This window comes from Tenrec ecaudatus, chromosome 7 (genome assembly GCF_050624435.1).
Source record: "Tenrec ecaudatus isolate mTenEca1 chromosome 7, mTenEca1.hap1, whole genome shotgun sequence".
In the NCBI taxonomy this organism is placed as follows: Eukaryota; Metazoa; Chordata; class Mammalia; order Afrosoricida; family Tenrecidae; genus Tenrec; species Tenrec ecaudatus.
The window spans coordinates 13,615,365-13,629,906 of NC_134536.1; the positions used below are offsets into that span (position 1 = coordinate 13,615,365).

General features: G+C 43.3%; 1 protein-coding gene across 1 annotated transcript in view; it reads left to right on the top strand.

Moving 5' to 3' along the window:
• Window positions 1-6,104: 6,104 nt before the first annotated feature.
• Window positions 6,105-14,542, top strand: part of IPCEF1 (interaction protein for cytohesin exchange factors 1) — a 144,052-nt gene continuing 135,614 nt past the window's right edge. The window contains exons 1-3 of the mRNA XM_075554215.1: window positions 6,105-6,254; window positions 6,389-6,527; window positions 13,335-13,387. Coding sequence (XP_075410330.1) covers window positions 6,105-6,254; window positions 6,389-6,527; window positions 13,335-13,387 — 342 coding nt within the window. The remainder of the gene's footprint in view (window positions 6,255-6,388; window positions 6,528-13,334; window positions 13,388-14,542) is intronic.

Sequence of the window (14,542 nt, forward strand, 5' to 3'; positions counted from 1 at the left end):
ACTAACACCTGCGATATACAGATGACACAACCTTGCTTGCCGAAAGCGAAGAGGACTTGAAGCGTTTGCTGATGAAGCTCAAGGTTGCAGCCTTCAGTATGGATTAAGACTCAATGTGGAGAAGACCCAAATCCTCACAACTGGTCTAATAGACAACATGATGACAAATGGAGTTGTCAAGGATTTTCATCTTGTTTGAATTCACAATCAATGCTCATGGAAGTAACAGGCAAGCAATCAAAAATGTATTCCTTTGGGTCAATCCTCTGCACAAGAACTCTGTAATGTGTGGAAGACAATCACTTTGATAACTAAGAAGTGTCTGCCCCAAGCAGTGATCTTTTCAATGGCTTCATATGCATGTGAAGACTGGGCATTGAATAAGGGAGAGGAGGAGAATCAGTGCATTTGAATTCCGGTGCTGGCAAAGAACAGTGAGCGTCCAATGGACGGACTGCCAAGAGAACAAAGAGATTTGTCCTGGAAGATGAACAGCCAGCATGATGCTTAGACGAGAGACTGTGAGACTCACGTGCTTGAGACATGTTGTCAGGAGAGACCAGTCCCCGGAAAAGGAGATCATTGCTGGCAAAGCAGAAGGCCGGTGAAAAGGAGGAAGACCCTAGAGGAGATGGGGCGTCACAGAGGTTGCAACCAGAGGTGTGTGAAGATGATGCAAGGCAGGACAGTCTCTTTGTTTTTCTGTACATGGCGGTGCCCGATGGCTCAGAAGAGCAACAACAGCAAAGAGAAAGGCTGCATTAGTTGGAATTGACTAGATGGAGGTAGTGCCTTTTGCTGTTAATTCATATTCACGAGCAAGAGTCAGAGTCTCTTCTGACAGCCACTTTTTGCTCGTCATCGTCTGTCTTTTTAATGACCATTTGCTTACTTTGATACGATGTGCTTGATCTCATCCCACAACTCCTCTTCCTGGGGCATTGGTCTTTAGTAAATGAAATCAATTCGATTTTTGAGATGGTCTCTAAATTCAAGTGGGATGCGCCAATGATTTAGCCTTGTTGACTTTTTTTTTTAAAACACGGATCTTAGCCCATCATTGACAGCATCGTGCTTCCCGATAGATCTTCACATGTCCTTTTTGATGATGAAGGTGGTGCAGTCCATCTTCAGCTTGTCATTCTCAGCATAGGAAACCCCAGGATTGTTCGATTTCAAATGGCCCGTCCCAGTTCAATTCAGCTCAAGGGATCTTCCTCAATCTTTTTTTTGACAGATTCCAATTTTGTGATAGTCATACTTTGTGCATCCATGGTTCTAATTGTTTACGGATGTTTGCAGTGGTTTTCGCTCATTTTGAGGCAAGCTCTATCAGCAAATAAAGGTCCCCAATACCACACGTCCAATATCACAGTGACATACAAGCTGTATCACAGTACAGCCAACTGATGGCCAACTGCTGAGGGGTGGACATGAACTTTAGACATAACACAATCTCAGTACAGTTGGATGATGCCTATATTTTGTAAGAAGAAATGTTTACTTTTGAGGTGAGGCTTTGTAGGGCAGTGAGTGGGAGTGGCAGAAGTTGAAGGTGAGGGGGTAGGTAGAAAGCAGTGTGTTGGTGAGGTGCAAGTGAGAAAATACTTATGGAAGGAGCAGAGTGGGCGGGCTGCAGGAAGCTAGGTGGACCACAGGAAACTGGGGGAGGGGCGGTTAGTCTCTGCCTTTATTTAAAAGCACAACGTAAAGCAACCCAAGCCAAAATGGAAAACCTCACATGCAAGGTCTCCAAAGAGAAGGAAATGAAATGAAACCTGTAGAGTGTCTGAAGGAAACTGAAGCAGCTGGCCAGTTACATCCCAGACACATGCCAGGACTTTATGCAACAAGATGACACAAAACCAAAAACAGGTCTCACTGCCCCTGAGTGCTCTCAGACTCACAGACACCCTGTAATTCAAAGCACCCCGCTTAGGACTATGGAGTCAATTTTGACTCATTGTGACCGTATAACAGGACAGGACAGAACTGCCCGTGTGTATTTCTGAGACTATACATCTTTACAGAAGAAGTAGAAAGCCTCATCTTTCTCCTGCTGAGTGGCTGTCAGTTTTGAACTGCTGACTTTGTGGTTAGAAACCCAATGGGTAACCACTAATCACCACAGCCCCCTGAGTTTTTAAAAAAGCAAAAGAGCAGCAGCTTCTTTGAGAAATAAATCTAGAACAGCCATTTGTAAAACTTAGATTTCTGACTTCATTTAAAAAAATGCTTTATCGAAATCTAAAGAATGTTCAATTAGAGTCGAAACTATTCTTCACTCTTTAATCTCAAGTTAAGGAGACCTGGAAGCACAGTGCTCTAGCACTTGGCTGGCAAACGAAAGGCTGGTGGTTCAAAGCCACCAGCTGCTCCAAGGGAGAAAGATACTTTTGGAAAAAAAAATAATAGCTTCGGAAAACACCGTGGGGTAGTTCTCTTTCCTACAGGGTCTTTGTGAGCCTGAATCAACTTGAAGGCAATTGGTTTGTTTGGGGGATCTAAGTTAAATGAAATACTTACATTGGTGTCCACTAGGTGTCTCTTTGCCTACATGCTATGAATCCAGAGCGAACTGACGAGTTTCCGAAGGCGTTAACTCATGAGGGTTTGAACAAGAAAGACTCATTTTGGAAGTATAAAAGAATGGTTTAAATAGAAAAATTCTTCCTAAGGATTAAATAAGTGTGTCTATAAATTTTGGAAACTGCACACCAGCTTTGTCTGTCAAAGTGTGAAATTCAGAGCCCTGGGTCTGTGTTAGGTCTGGTTGACCAGAGAAACAGATCCAGGGACACGCATATGGGTATAAGAGAGAGCTTTATATCAAGAAGTAATTCTGTATCTTGAAAACGTCCCAGTCCAGTGCAACTCCAGTCCATAAGTCCAATACTAGTCCATAAGTCCCTCCTTCAGACTACACAGTCACAAGCAATGATGCAGAATGCAGGGAGACCACAGAGTGGTGGGTGCATAGCTGTGCGGCTCCCATGGCGGTGGTCTCATCCCAGGGTCCTGGCAGCAACCAGGGTCCTCCAGCAGGAAGCTGGAAAGAGGGAGAGGTTCCCAAGGCCACGCCCACATGGAGGCACCATCAGGCGGTGGCCTGATTGACAGGTTGCACACCACCCCTACAGTTTTATATGTTTTCAAGTTGGCGAGAAATTGTAGCAGGTGTGTTGCTGTGGATAAGCACATGTTTCCGAAGGAAGCCTTGACTAGACTCCCTGCAGAGTCAATTCTGACTCACAGTGACCCCATGGAAGGAAGTAGACTGCCCCCGTGACTTCCTTTCCACGACTTTGACTCTTTATAGGGGGAGAAAGACGCGTCCTCCTTCCACAGAGTGGCTGGTGCTCTTGAACGGCTCACTGTGTGGTTAGCAGCCCAGTGTGCATCCACCATGTCACCAGGGCTCTAGACAGACCCGCTAGACCGGGGGTTGGCAAACATTGGAGAGTGAAGAGCCAAGCCCGTCCTACAGAAAAATTTAAAAATCATTTGAGAGCCATACATATGTTTTTACAAACAAATGAAATCACCAGGATCTGAATAATACCCTTTAAGAAATGTTCAGCTTTACTTCAGAGTTTTACTCGGAAGCTGTAGTTTGCTGAGCCCTGCTTGGGACAGACCTAAATACACAGCCAGTGTTGCACGGAGGCTCTTGGCTCTCTAGCTGGCCTTGCAGTGACCAGGTCTGACCACAAATGCATCAAGGCTGTTGCTGGTGTGTGTGTGTGTGTGTGTGTGTGTGTGTGTGTGTGCAGGATGGCTACACATATGCTTTGTATGCCTCTGCCTTTATACACACAAGTCACTGAAATCAGTGTGGCAGCCTTAGCCTAGGGCAGGGATCCTCAAACTTTTTAAACAGAGGGCCAGTTCACTGTCCCTCAGACCGTTGGAGGGCTGAACTATAGTTGTTTTTTTTAAAAAATAAACTATGAACAAATTCCTATGCACACTGGGTAGGCAGCGGCAGCAAAAACACCTGGCGGGCCGGATAAATGTCCTCAGCGGGCCACATGTGGCCCGCAGGCCATAGTTTGTGGACCCCTGGTCTAGAGGGTCAGTGGGACCAACTTGGCTAAGTGATGGTGTAGAACCAAGGAGAACAAATTCAGGTCCATGAAAAACCAGTCCCAAAGTTCTTCAGCGCATTGAGCAACCCCTGTGCTAGGTAAAAGCAAAACAAACTTGACTGGGAATAGAGGCACAGGGAGACAGGAAGCAAGACCAGATGTGGCCACTCGGCTACAACCTTGAAGCAGGACTTGTGAGTGCACCTGAACTTGCTGTTATCAGGCACCACCCAGCGGGTTCTGATCTACAGCGATCCTCTGCACAGCAGAAGGGAACTCTGCCGCTCCCTCGCCATCCTCACAATTGTCCCCCTGCTTGTGGCCGTGGTTTCAGCCACTGTCTCAACCCATCCCATTGAGGGCTTTCCTCTTCTTCACCGCTCCTCCATTTTACCAAGCGTGATGTCCTTCCACAGGGACTGATGTCACCTGACAGCACATCCAAACCAGGTAAGGCCAAGTCTTGTGATCTTTGCCTCCAAGGAGCACCCTGGCCATATTGCTTCCAAGACGGAGCTAGTTGTCCTTTTGGCAGTCCGTGATACTTTCAATATTCTTTAATATTCTTTGCATCATCATCAATTCTTCTTCGAGCTTCCTCATTCAATGTCCCATTTTCGCATGCCAAGATGATGGAAAAATACCTTGCCTGGGGTTAGGCTCACCGTAGCCCTCAAAGCATCGTCCTTGCTTTTTAACACTCTAAAGAGGTCTTGTGCTGCAATACAACTCATCTTCCGATCGTTTGACAGCTGCTCCTTGTCTCAGGGTCCCTGTGTGCCCACATCTAAGGACTTATGTGGGTGCTGACCTTCATTTGAAGAGTTTTGGGTTCTGAGGTGCACAGAAGGGAGATCCCCTGTGGTCCTGAGGTGAGAGGGAGCTTGAGCCCCACTGCCCGGCCAATCCACCTGCTCCTTGTGTGATGTGGTTCCTCCAGGGGTAGGAAGCAGCAGATGATGAGCCATCCGGTTGCTTCCATATGAAAAAATGGTCCCCTGTGAATATGAATGTTGCTCTCAGCTTTGTGGATTAACAAAATTTTAATGTCTGTGTCTTGATTAAGGAGGTGCTTTGGTTCAGCCCTGTGCTGAAAGCCACCAGCTGCTTAGTGGAAGAAAGAAGTTACAATCTGATTACACAAGATAACAACAAGAACAACAATTCCCCCCACCCCCTGATCTACTGCCAGTGCCTGGGGTGGATTCCAGCTCAGAGTGACACTATAGGACAGAGTTGAATGACAGGCAGCTCCGTGGGGCTTCTGAGAAGCTAGATCTGCATGAGAGCGGATGGCCTCATCCTTCTTTGCAAAGAAATCCCCTGGGGCCGCTATTCTCTATCCTTCAGGGCCCCTCCGACTTGCCATTGACTCCTCAGCAGTGGGATTGGCTGTGAACCTTGACCTTGACAGTTAAGGAGGGAAGCTTAAGCTCTCCAGTAAACTAGTGGGTTCCTGCTAGCCCCATTCGATGATGAGACGCAGCATTTTCATGGTGCCGAAAACAAAGTCATAATTCCTCTCGAAAAAAAATTTTTTAAACAGCCATGGCTCTTAAACCATCTGTCAATTCTACATGGAAGTGCTGAGACAGAACAGAATAGAAATGAAACCCAGCGGAATGAGTGAAAAAGATAACAATGAGAGAGAGAGAGAGAGAGAGAGTTCGAAATGAAGTCACTAAAGGGTTGAAATCAGATTGACATTAAACAACAAAAACAACAAAAATCCTAAAATAATTTCGAGGAAGCCATTCCCGCTCCCCCCTTATACATTTCCCAGAAAGAGTAAGTACCCTGCTCTCTCGACCCCTACCTTCCCCCCTCACCACTGGTCACTGCACCCCTGCTGAAGGAGAGGCCGTTTTTCGCTTGCTTGCTCACGTCCTCTCTCCTGTTCTGCCGTGACAAGAGGAATCTCCTATTAATTGGCAAACTGAATGGATTCTTCCACACCCTTTGCTTCTGCATATGAGCAAAGACGACCCTCCTCTCTGGCTTTCACGGGGTCGCGTGATGGGTGGCCCTTTGACCAAAGATGCGGGCCTCCCGGCCAGAGAAGTAGACCTTGCCACGCTGGATGGCCACGCTTTCAGCGGATTGAGACTTCTGCCGCCAGGATGCTGGGCATTTTCTGTTTCCTTTTCCTCGCTGCTGGTTTCTGGGGTAAGACGGACGCACACAGCTTGTGTCTGTGCAGGTCAGAGAGCAGTTCATTCGGTGCTCTGGTCACGTCCGACTGGTCAGGTGGAGAGGACAACCGTGCTCCAGAGGACTTTTCCAATGTCTGCTTTTTCCAGGCAGTACGTGCCAGACCTTTCTTCCGAGGCCTCCAGCATGTCCCACATGCAGACCACCAGCCTTTGGACTGCAACCACAATGCCAACCATGGACCTCACCCAAGAATTCAAATGACGTTCCCATTGGAAGATGAGAGTAGTAAGATGTTCTGAATGGATCCATGTGTCTTTCTTCGTTTTAGTTTTTTCATGGAAAGCTCTGTAAAACACGAAATTCATTTACTCTCTATTTTATTTGAACCAGATTTTATTTACTCTCTCTTTTAATGCAGTTGGAAAACCATTGCTCACTTGAAATCGTCTTCTTTAGAACAAAGAAGCATCTAGACTATTGAACATGGTGCTTCTTCTACTGCATTGCTCCAAAGATTGTTGTCTGTGAGGACGTAGCCAAGGCTTTGGGGTTTTCTGAATTTATAACACATCCAAAAGAGGTTTTTTTTTTTGGGGGGGGGGAGGTCCTAAAATACCTATTATAATGGCACTGCTCCCTTCTTAAAGATTCATTGCATGTAGTTTTTCTTGGTTTATTTTCCGGTTTGCAGTGTTGAGCGTCAGTGTCCACCTTTATTTCTGACTTACCTAACTTAACCCAACAATTTCTAAAATAAACTGCTAGCATAAATTCGATGTACAAAGTATGCATTTTATTTGTCACGGAAACAAAACAGAATGCCTGTCTCTTCATCAGTGTTATCTGAGCGAATCTCTTCTTTGAAAATAAGGTTATTTTCTCCTTTTCAGTTATAGAGTTTCTCAGGAATTCTTTTTTTTCCCTCTCTCATTTCATACACTGAAAGGAAAAGCACTATAAATGAACTCATTGGCTGGGTTATGTTTTATGTTATAGTTTGCTGGGGAATTGTTCTTCAGAGAAGATGACTATGTCCAATATCACAGAGGGAACGGGTTCTTTAAACACAGAGACAAGCACCAAAAATGTTCCGCGAGAGAATCAACTAGGGGGCTTAATCAACCTTGAAGTGCGAAAGCCATTTTATCTGATGGAATGTGTTCTCACCCTGTTCAAACCCTGTAGTGGTATGCTAATTCCATTAGGAAGAGTGGTTTTGTCTAACAATGCTATTCACAGGTAATTGCTCCCATTCTAGGTAATTGCCAGCACTTGGAGCATGCACTCTGCCCCAAGTGTTCCCCATATGATATTTCATTTAAGTCTCACTAAAACCTGTCTTAGGTAGGTTCTTTCTCTTGCTAGAGACTCCTGGGAAGAAAGACAGGGAGATATTTATCTAAAGGAAATGTCTCACCTAGTTGCAGAGGCTGACAATTCAGATGTCCAACTGGAAGCTTCCCTTAAGTTATATAAATGCCGTCAGCGGATCAGATAGCAAGCTGCTGGCTCACTGACTGGAAAGGTGATGGAACTCAAGAGCTGGATATCAGATGGTGACAAGCTAGATGCAAGATCCAGAGCAAGTGACCATGTTTTGCCTGAAGTCCCTATGTATATTATATGCAGGGCACACCCCCTAGAAAGCTCCCCTTAAAATTGGTTGACTGATCATACCAGATGACATCATGGAAGATGATTACATCGTTGCATGCCTGCCAAATCACATCATTACCAAACTTAAATGAGAGTATTACATCACAGCTAAACCACTGCAAATTTTGCCCTAGCCAAGTTGACACACTATCTTTACCATCACAACTTTAGGCACTGCGTACTTTTAAACCTTGGTTGCAGAAAGTGAGGGGGACTTGAAGCACTTGCTGATAAAGGATTACAGACTTCAGTATCAATTACCACTCAATGTAAAGGAAGCGAAAATCTACAAGTGGATTAATAAATAACATTAGGAGAAACAGAAAAGATAGACCCTGTTAAGGATTTCATTTGACTTGTATCCATAATCAATCAGTGCCCTTAGAAACACTAGTCATGAAATCAAATGGTTTATTGGCTTGGGCAAATCTGCCGGACAAGCCCTCTTTAAAGTCAAGGAGCCAAGTGTGTCACTTGGACAATGCATAAGGATGGCCACAGGAAAACCCGATGCATCTGAATTATGCTGTTGGCAAAGACTACAGAAAGCACCATGGACCTCCAGAAGTACAGATGACATTATTTTGAATGTTTGTTGAATCAAGAATGGTGAGCTGCATCTCACAGGAGATTCAATCCCTGGAAATGGACATCGTGCCTGGCAAAGGAGAGGGTCCGTGACCAAGAAGAAGACCCTCCATGAGATGGGTTGACACAGTGGATGCACCAACAGACTCCAGCATCAGAATAGTTGGGAGGCTGGGAAACAACCAGGCTGTTTTGATCTGTTGCTCATAGGGTCGCTGTGAGTCAAAACTAACAGAGGACATGTGTGATTTCACAAGAACTAAGTGACGTTCACAAGTTCACCCATTTAACAAGTGGCAAAGATGGAATTCAGGCTTAAGTCCACTGGGCTCTAAGTAGGGCCTGGGTTGATGTTGTCAAGTTGGTTCTGATGCACAGTGACCACACTGCCAGCTCCTGCAAAAGACCCATAGCACCCACACCCAGGGTAGACTGCTCCCGTGAGTTGCGGAGACTGTAGCTGTTTACGGGCGTAGAAAGTCCTACCTTTCTCCCTCAGGGTGGCTGCTGGTTTGAACTGCCAACGTCTCCATCTCAGCTCAACTTGCAACCACTCTGCCACCAGAGTCCCTGCTAGGTCCTGTACCATTCTTAAAATTAATATGTTACTGTCATGATATTAATCTCTCTCCTTGATGTCTCTTCTTTACCAAGCATTATCAACCTTGGTGCACTAGTGTTAATATTTTGGGGTGGCGTGTTCCCAGGAAACAATTTAGGAAGACCTAATGTTCTTCCCATTTTAAATTGAACCTGTTTCATCATATAAATCCTAAAAAGATACTCTTGCCAGATTGTGAATCTTGCATTTAAACCCCTTACAAACCCAAACCTGTTGCTGTGGAGATTGTTCTGGTTCATGCTGACTCATGGTTGAACTGCACTCCCCAGAGTTTCAGCACCTGTAATCCTTTGGAAGTAGATTGGCTTTCTTCCCAGCAGCCCCTGAGTGGCCTTGAACCATCAATATTTAGGTAAGCTGTCCAGTGCTCAACCTTTAGTGCCATCCAGGAACTCCTGAAATAATAATCCATTTTTATTTAAATAAAATCTTTGCAATATAGTCTATGCAACCTAAGTTCTACAAAGACTTAGTATGTACTGACAGAATACTCCTCAGAGATAAAGATGGGAGGCTTCATCTTACATACTTTGGACACGGTGTCAGGAAAGACCAGTCCCTGGAAAAGGAATCCTGCTTGGTAAAGTAGAGGGTCAGCAAATAATAGGAAGGCCTTGGACAAGATAGATGGACACAGTGGCTGCATCAATGGGCTTCAGCATAGGAACAACTGTAAAGATGGTGCAGGGTCAGGCAGTGTTTCTTTCAGTTGTGCATAAGATCGCTAGTGTTGGGGAAAATATCAAGACGATACTTATAGTATTAAATATGAATCGCTATTTTGCTAATATGTACTATGGAAACTAAGTATATATAATAGAAGGAAAATTGCTGTTTTTCTAAATCCCATGGATATCCACCATGAACATTTTCTAATTTTTTTCCATTTCTCCCGTGCTTTGCTGCATGAGTGTGTATGTGTGTAAATTTGTATTTTGTGTGGCATAAAAGGAATGGGGACATGCTGACTGAAGGGTAGTCAAAAAGTATTGCTATAAACTCCTAGACATCAATCTTGAAACCATTGCCATGTGAAGCTATTGTTTCGGGACATCTCCATTGAACTCCTGAAGCTGCTCTCGCCATTTCTCAGCCTTTCCCGGGGCATTTACGCCAGGTCAACATGGCAGCGTGGGCATCCTGCAGGGATCGTTCGTATTCCTTTAAATGTTAAGTCCTGGGAGCAAAATGAAATCTGACGGGGTAAAATCAAGGCTCTCGTGTGACGGGGTAAGGTTTCCCAGTGAGAGTCTCATAGACTAACCTTGGAGCCCTCGAAAATTGAGCTGGTGCATTCTTGTGAGGGGCAAAAAATCCCTTGCTTAGGACAACTCTCCTGATGTCTTCCTCACCAATGCAGGTTTCAATTTCCTTAAAAGTTCTTCATAATAAAATCCAATCCTTGTCCTTCAGAAGAATCTATCAAGAGTATACATTAGACTCCTTCCCTACCGCCTGCCAATGCCATGAGCCCTTAAAGTTAGTCACCATAACCTTTAAAAAAATAGATATGACAAAATAATAATTGATAAATTCTCAAGGGTTCATGAGGGAGGGGGGAACAGGGAGGGAGGGGGAAAATGAAGACCTGATGCCAGGGGCTTAAGTGGAGAGCAAATGTTTTGAGAATGATGAGGGCAATGAATGTACAAATGTGCTTTACACAATTGATGTATGGATGGATTGTGATAGGAGTTGTATGAGCCCCTAATAAAATGATTAAAAACAGAATAAAAAAACCCAAACTTTTTATTGTGAATTAGGTGAAGATGTATGGAGACCAACAGCTTTACACTCAACAACTCAACCAACCTCTCTCTGTGCTGTCTTGGTACCCTCATGCTTTCTCCATCTCCCTCTTGTTATATTGTCTTCCCTTTCATCTACAGGCACAGCTAGCTGTCTGCTTGATAACCTGTGACTTCCCCTTCCCTCCCCCTTCCATTCCTGTTAACCATCAATTTCTTATAGTGTGAAAACATTTTCTTGATTTTTTTATGCGTGGTCTCACACAATATTTGTCCTTTGTAATTGACTAATTTAACTTAGTGTCATGTCCTGCAGGTTCATCCATGTCAGGAGGCATTCCGCATAGTCATCCGTATTCTTTAAGGCACTCCATTGTGCATATGTGTGAAGGATGACTCACCCATTCTTCCACCAATGGGCATTTAAGTTATTTCCATTTTTTTTGCTCTTGTGAAAAAGAGCTTGGATTAACATGGGTGTTTATATGGAAATTCCTGCTACTGCTCTTATTTCTTTAGGTTGTTTACCAAGTCGAGGGATTGCTGGGTCATATGGTGCTTCTATTTTCAATTTCTAGAGGACGTGTCATACGGGAATCTCTCTGCACCTTCGTCAGCATTTGTTGTTTTCTGGTTTTCAACTTTTTTTTTTAGAGACATTCTACCAAGAGTAAATGTATTACTCTCGAGTTTATGACTTAGAGAGCTTGTGTGTCAGATGTAAGCGGAAGGCTTCTCCGTCTCCCTCCTGTAGCTGCAGGGGCTGGTGAACAGGAAACAGGAAGACCACAGGCTAGGCGATGCTGAGCTAAATGAATCGGAAGTGGGCGGAATGAATCTAAGGTTGGCAGTCCACTGATGGCTCTTGGGGTCAGCAGGTGCTGTGTCCCACCTTACTCTTTCTTTCTTTCTTTCTTTCTTTCTTTCTTTCTTTCTTTCTTTCTTTCTTTCTTTCTTTCTTTCTTTCTTTCTTTCTTTCTTTCTGGTTCATTGGGATTTAATACCTATATCACATCATTCCATATTTCACTCACATCAAGTAGAATTGTAAATTGTTACCACAATCAGTTTCCAAACATTTTTTTTAATTTTAACAATTTATTAAGGGCTCATACAATTCTTATCCCAGTTCATACACATACATACATCCATTGTATAGAGCACATCTGTACAGTCTTTGCCCTAATCATTTTTTTCTCCTCTTTTCTTTTTTTACATTTTATTAGGGACTCATACAACTCTTATCACCATCCATACATATACATACATTTTTTTAATACAGACTCCTTGACATTGTCTCCAGTTCCCCACCCACCACCACTGTGCCCACCCATTCCTGAAGCCCTTATTCTACTTGCTGTCCCTACAGGTTCTCTGATCTTAGGTTTCATACACTGAAAAATGGAAAAGCATATAACACCATTTCAAGATGGTGAACTCCATTAACACAACACCTCCGAGATGTACCCTAATATGAACAACAACAACAACATGAGCAAAACAAAACAAACCCCCAAATACAGAAAATCTTGGAAACCAGTTCAGATCCAGTCTGCCTCATAGGGAGAATCTACTGACAAAATTATAACTGTTTGGGTCAGATTTATGCCCTCGATCTTTACTTCCTTTCTCCCAAGTTCTCTGTTTAGTGACCACTTTCTTCCCATCCCTCAATGTTAGCTAGAGGGAGTTCTTCGGAGGCTTATTTCATGTGTATTCTCTTCCACCAATGAATCTTGTGCTCCCATGGTCATCCATCGCCGCATTCCCCCATTCTCTTCATACACCGAGTCTTCTGAACCTTGTGCTAGGCCACATCAGGAGGATTACCAGGACTTTGTGGCCAAATCAGAGACTACTGGCCCTGACAAATTGACAAAAATATCTCAATTATCCAAGTGCCCTTCTCCAGAGACTGGTCATTTCTGATCACATGTCCAAAACACAAGAGTTGAGTTTTCTCCCTTCTTGCTTCTAAGATCGTCTTGGTTGGGAGTTGCCACTGAAATATGTTGATATTTGACATGCCAATGGAATAGTGTTCAGCAGCACAGTTACCCTCAAACCACCACAATGTAACAACTTAGCAGATGAGCGGTGCAAGATAATTATAAAGATCAAATGGTATATTGTGTTGTTCATAATGGGAGGGATTTTTAAATTTTGCAAAGAGTTATATGTATATATTTATGTATATATATACATAAATACAATATAAACCATATGAATAATATTCTTGTCCTGATGCCCACCAGATTGGAAGAATACTCTCAAGTGTGCACATGGGCTGTGTGTATTTTATGAACTCAATATTAAGCAGTTGGCTTATTGAATTTTTGGATATGAGACATTTAAGGATTGTTCTTATTGTGAAATTCATTAACTAAAATTGAAATACCATTTTTCCTTCTAAAAGGAAAATATGCTTCAATGGACCATTTAGCTCCACATTTAACTGAACATCTTTTTCTCTTCCAGCTTTTGTTTCTACCCATTTGACTCCATCGATGGCTTCAGATGGCAATACCCTCGTAAGTACTCAAGGCTCTACAGATTAACTGTCCCTCTGGTGAATAAATAAAATAATAGGCAAATTGATTTTCTATTGGATAACTCTTTCGTATCCTCTATTTCTTTAGAAACAAAAAAAAAGTCAAATGACTTTTTAAAATTAGGTTTCGAGGTCTTTGTAGTCTTCATACATTTAAGACTCTTGGTTATTTATTTTTCAATACACATCCTTTAATGTGTTTGAAGAAGCTGCTGAATATGGTCCCAGTACCACCAGTATGGGTGATGTTCTGTTACTTACTATGCTGAAATTGCTATTCTTTTAAAACAATTTCATAGCCATTAGTTTGCCTAAAATCGGTAAGTAACTTGAGCAAGTATATTATCCCTATTACATAGATGAGGATATTACTTGGGGAGAGTGAAGATATGAGAAGGTATTTCTAATCAAGGGGAATTTGGCGCAGAGTGGAGTTTCCCAGTGTGCATCTTGCTGCAAATCGAACGATTTTGTGATGGAGCACAGGGGACAGTTTTTGGAGCAGAGCAAAAAGCATACTCAACAGTGATGTGTCTGGATAAGGTAATATAGATTTTCTGGTCATATACGGAACGTGGGCAGTGCTTTCCCGATGCAAATTGGAAAGTGGATGTGCAGGCAGGTGGTAGTCATAGTGATGGAGAAAGGCAGTAGCTAGACAGTTCCAGGAAAAGACACTTAATGACAACAAAAAATGGGGCAGCTGCTAAATTCTCTGCTTGTCTTGTTAACAATTTCATTTCTCAGAAACAGAGAAAGAAGGCAAACTCTTTAATTCTGGCACTAATTCTAAATATGAGGGGAGATTTGTTAGTGATGAAAAAAGTTGGTGGAAAGTTTGGGAAAGAAGACTACCTACCACTGAAAGTTTGCAAATTATAAATGATCTAAATGGTTTGAATGTGAGGAACTGGAGGTGTGATCCTGCGGACATGAATGGGTTGGCGGGTTGGCAATAGATGGGTAAGTAACTGCAAGAAAGATCAAAAAGTACTAAGAGCACATATGTGGCAGCAATGGGGGAATTCTTGTGAATATCAGATAGCTAGATAGCTGTACGAACAGGATGTTAAACGAAGGTCTAATGGCCAAGGGTACAAGCAAGTGGGCCTCACAGATGTAGAAAGATAGAGGC